At 49.9% G+C, this 4793-nt stretch overlaps 1 protein-coding gene across 1 annotated transcript; it reads right to left on the reverse strand.

The window, feature by feature from the left end:
- Positions 1-435: 435 nt before the first annotated feature.
- Positions 436-4096, reverse strand: LOC122411341 (uncharacterized). The gene is made up of 2 exons (XM_043420085.1): positions 1327-4096; positions 436-1277 (listed from the first exon to the last, which is right to left on the reverse strand). Exons 1-2 carry the CDS (start codon positions 4094-4096, stop codon positions 436-438), a joined length of 3612 nt encoding a protein of 1203 aa, XP_043276020.1.
- Positions 4097-4793: the final 697 nt, after the last annotated feature.

The raw sequence follows: 4793 nt of genomic DNA on the forward strand, positions 1-4793 counted from the left end.
TTAAAGGGAAACGAAGGCGATCAGCGCGAGGTTATCGGTACGGGTCGACGTTCGGAGGATTACTAAATATATAAAAGGACCGCTAGTATGTCTCGGTTCGCGAGGAGCAAGAGCCGAGGGGAAAGTCGAGGTAACGAAATCACACTCGGTTGCGAACGTACAGAGTTCGTTGCGACGAACCACGATTCCAAGAGCCCGTGTAAATAGAAGGAGTTAGATATTAATTTGACTCGTATGAAAACTCGAACATACCGCCCACCTCGTACCGAAAGGGACGAAATGTTTAACGATTTTTGTTGGTCCTTCCGTGTGATCTTCGCTAAAGTACAAAGGTTCTCTTTTGCCCGACATTAATTTCGAGATCCTACAGGCTAACAAAAATCTTACATTGAAAACCCGACAATAAATCGGCGACTTAAGAACTAAATAAACTAGTTAAGTTTCCGGCGTGTTTGGAACGGAATCGCAAGGAAGCGGACACACTTTCGTAATCGGGCGCTTCAAAGTCGTTTTCGCGGTGCGCCGTGTTACGACGCGAACGAGTCCATCGGGACCTGGATGAGTATCAATCACACGCGCGAATTCCCACCGCGTTGGCGGGAGTGATTCGTTTTTGAGAAGGACTAGGGCACCTAATTTCAAGGAGTGCGCAGAGGTGCGCCATTTAGAGCGCTGTTGGAGCGTGTGCAAATAGTCTTTAGTCCAGGCTTTCCAAATTTGCTCAAGCATAGCCTGAACCTTTTGCCACCGGGAACCCAAGTTTTCCTTCAGTTCGAGTAACGATGGCTCAGGATTACTGAGTAAAGGGCGACCAATTAAAAAATGGCCAGGAGTGAGAGCTTCGAAGATTTCCGCGTCGTCTCGTAGGGGTGAGAGTGGACGCGAATTGAGACACGCTTCAATTTGACATAATAGGGTTGCCAATTCTAGTTGAGATAAAGTGTGATTGCCGACAACGCGCTTCAAATGGCGCTTGAAGCTTTTTACGCCGGCCTCCCAAAGGCCACCGAAGTGCGGGGCCGAGGCTGGAATGAAATGCCAATGGATTCCGTCCGTCGTGAGATTATCACGTAAGGCAGGGTCTTTGAGGGTGGCTACGAACTTGCGACGCAATTCGTTGTCGGCGCCTTGGAAGTTCGTGCCGTTGTCGCTGTAGATGTCAGTCGGACAACCTCGTCTACTAGTAAATCTTTTGAAGGCGGCAAGGAAACCAGAAGTCGCGTAGTCATCGACGTATTTAAGATGAGTCGCGCGCGTTGCAAGACAGATAAAAAGCGCTACATAATATTTGCGAGCCCTTTGCCCTCGTCCCGCATAAGGGATTACCTAGAATGGAGTCCACGCCGCTGTGTAAGAAGGGAGGTGACGGATTGACTCGAGGTGACGGAAGGTTTCCCATGAGCTGGCTCGCCGTGACCGCGCGTTCGCGTACGCAAGCTAGACACCGATTAATTCGCGACTTTACAAGGGATCTCGCCCCAAGAATCCAATAATTTTGACGCAACAGGCGTAACGTTAGCTGAGTGCCTCCGTGCAACGAGCGCACATGCGTTTGATAGATAATTAGTTCACTGATGCGATGGCGGGGTAGAATACGTGGGAATCGTTCGTCATAAGAAAGGAACGAATGACGTAACCGCCCACCAAGACGCAACTGATCGTTCCCGTCAAGGAAAGGATTAAGTGCTTTGAGGGGGCTTGATCGCGGAAGAGCAGCGTTCGACTGCAGCGCTCGAATCTCCGTTTTGAAGTGCGCGTGTTGAACGCGGCGAATCCAAAAATCGCGTGCTTCACATAAGTTTTCTACTGACAGAGTAGTTGAGGCTGCGGATTGGTTGAATTTCCGAGCACGGTATTTCCTTAACCAGAGGAAAAGGAACGCTATGACGCGAAGAAGTTTCCCCCAGCTTGAAAACCGTAAGGGCAGGTCCCACTCCTCAGTGATTTGAGCGACGTGGATCGCTGCAATGGAGCGTTGTTCTTGTAGAACCGATTGAGGGTGGACAAGGTCGTTTGTCAGCGCGCAAGGGCGTGCATTTGGCCAAAATGCGGAATTCTGACGAAGCCATGAGGGGCCCGACCACCAGAGCGGGTGGTGAAGCAATTCCTCAACTGCAATTCCCCGGGACGCGCAATCTGCTGGATTATCGTGCGTAGGGACGTGATGCCACTTAATTTCAGGCATTTTAGTTTGAATCTCTGAGACCCGATTTGCGACATAAGGCTTCCAGCGTGAGGGATGCTGGGTGAGCCACGCGAGTGCGACAGTGGAGTCAGTCCAGCCGTGCACTGAGATTAAGTCATAATTTAATTGTTGCTTGACGTATTCAAGTAGTCGGACAAGCAATACAATTCCATTCAGTTCAAGACGTGGAATGGATACAGTTTTAAGGGGTGCGACTTTAGATTTGGCCGCCAATAATGAAACGGATATGTCCGTCGGAGAATTTAAAACTCGAATATAGACAGCGGCAGAGAACGCGCGTTGAGACGCGTCCGCGAAGCCGTGAAGCTCAATAGCGCAATGCTCTCGAGTAGCAGTAGTAGAGATCCAACGCGGAATACGTAATTTCGATAATTTAGGCAGATCATGCCGATAAGTATTCCACCTTTCAAGAAGGGGTGGAGGAACTGAGTCATCCCAATCAATTTTGGCGAGCCATAGGTCTTGCATGAGTATTTTTGCGTTAATTATCACGGGAGAGGCCCAACCGACTGGGTCGAACAAGCGCGCGATTAGTGAGAGTACTGAGCGCTTAATACTCCGAGTTGGCGGTATTTCGCCGAATTGAAAGCTGAACACGTCTTCCTTCGGAAGCCACGTGATGCCGAGAACTTTAAGGACTGCTGAGTCATCTTTGGATAAGTCGATAGCGAGGTCATTACCCGCGGTAGAAATTCCGGTTAATAATTCAACGTCGTTCGAGGCCCATTTGCGTAGATGGAACCCGCCACGTTTCAGCAGAGACAGGAGTTGTTGGCGAATCATTCGTGCACTCTCGAGATCATCGGCGCCGAAGAAAACATCGTTCACGTAAGTCGAATTACGGATCACGTCAACGGCTACGGGAAATGCGCTTCCCTCGTCCTCGGTGAGTTGAAGTAACACGCGATTGGCGAGATATGGCGCGCAGGCTGTACCGTACGTTACGGTCAAGAGACGATACTTTTGTATCGGACCGTCCGATTCTGGCCGGAAGACAATACGTTGATAATCCGAATCTTCGCAATGCACCAGTATCTGGCGGAACATTTTCTCAATATCGGCGATATAGACGAACTGGTGTCGTCGCCAGCGGGAGAGAACGCCGCCTATTTCGCTCTGTAATTTGGGGCCGATGTGTAAATGATCGTTCAGCGACGTACCGATCGACGTTATGCTGGAGGCGTTAAAAACCACACGCACGCGGGTCGTGGTGCTACTAGCGCGAATAATAGGATGATGCGGAATGTAAACCGGGTTGATGCTCACGTCAGGCTCGCGAACCCTTTCCATATGCCCCATTGATTCGTATTCTTTTAAGAAACCGGTGTATTCGTTTACTAGCTCCGGCTTTTTCTTGAGACGCGTTTCATGATGCGTGTATCTTTTGAGCGCGATCTGGTGACTGGTGCCCGGATCAGGAACGGAGTTACCGCGGAATGGCAATCGTACCATATAGCGACCGGAGGGATCGCGGGAATGCGTTTTAAGGAAGTGAGTTTCGCATTCCTCCTCCTCGGGCGTAAGAAATTGTTTCGTGGGAATTTCTTCTATTTCCCAAAAACATCTGATTAATGCGTCATCGTCGGTGGCGAGGGCGCAATGCATTACCGAATGGTCCAACTGGGACGTAACGCGCGTTGCATTTGTAGGACCGGAGATTATCCAGCCCAAAGTAGTAAGTTGGACCGTCGGAGACCCAACAGGGCCTTTTCGAAGAGATTCGAGAAGGAGGTAGCCGTAGAGGTCGGCTCCAATTAATGCATTTATTTTCTCCTTACTGGAAGGATCGGGATCGGCTAGAGCTAATCCTTTGAGATGAGGCCACGAGCCGATTCGTCGCGAGAGTCGCGCAGTATACGAAGTGATTTTTTGATAAACATAAGCGACCATAGGTAACCGTGTACCCTGGTTGTGATATGATTCGAGCGTGAGATTCACTCGAGAAGTAGCCCGTCCGGAAAACGCATCTCCGAAAGACGTGACGTTGAGATTCGCGCGATGACGCGAAGTACGTAAGTGTTGTGCTAGTGCCTCTGATACGAAACTATGAGTCGAACCTTGATCGAGTAAGGCTCAAACTTTAACGATGCGATTCTCTGGCGTGCGTAATTTCATCCAAGCGGTCGCGAGTAAGATGGAATTAGGTAACTCGTGCGTGGTGTTAATAGTTGCGGTTTCAGCGGAAGTCTCCTTTAAATCGGCAGGAGGATCGATGACCGGAGGGGACGCGGCTTTTGTCGGAATTAAATTAACGTTGGCAGCGCTGGTTGATGCCTCGCTAGGCGTTTCAATGGTCGAGGAAGTCGGCGATGCTTGACGCGGAGGCGAAGCCCGGTGCAGAGTCGTCTGATGCAGTTTCTGACATTTTTTACAACGATTTTGCGACTGGCACTGATTTGGTAAATGTCCAGGTTTTAAACAATTGAAACAGACGCGAGCCCGTTTGGCGGTCGCGAAGCGATCTTCGAGCGATTTTTTGTGCCACGTGGGGCATGACGCAAGAGCATGATTTCCTGAGCAATCTGGGCATAGTTGTTGACCAGTGTTATGAACTGCTGCTTTCGCGTTAGTTTTATTTGACGAATTC

Source organism: Venturia canescens, chromosome 5, assembly GCF_019457755.1.
Source record: "Venturia canescens isolate UGA chromosome 5, ASM1945775v1, whole genome shotgun sequence".
In the NCBI taxonomy this organism is placed as follows: domain Eukaryota; kingdom Metazoa; phylum Arthropoda; class Insecta; order Hymenoptera; family Ichneumonidae; genus Venturia; species Venturia canescens.

What these genes read in the sequence shown, in the direction of transcription:
- LOC122411341 (XM_043420085.1), bottom strand. Translation starts at nt 4,096, where the DNA reads ATGGTCGCTTATGTTTATCAAAAAATCACTTCGTATACTGCGCGACTC. An exon ending in CGGCGTGGACTCCATTCTAG is followed by an intron (nt 1,278 to 1,326) that starts GTAATCCCTTAT and finishes AATATTATGTAG; the next exon opens with CGCTTTTTATCTGTCTTGCA.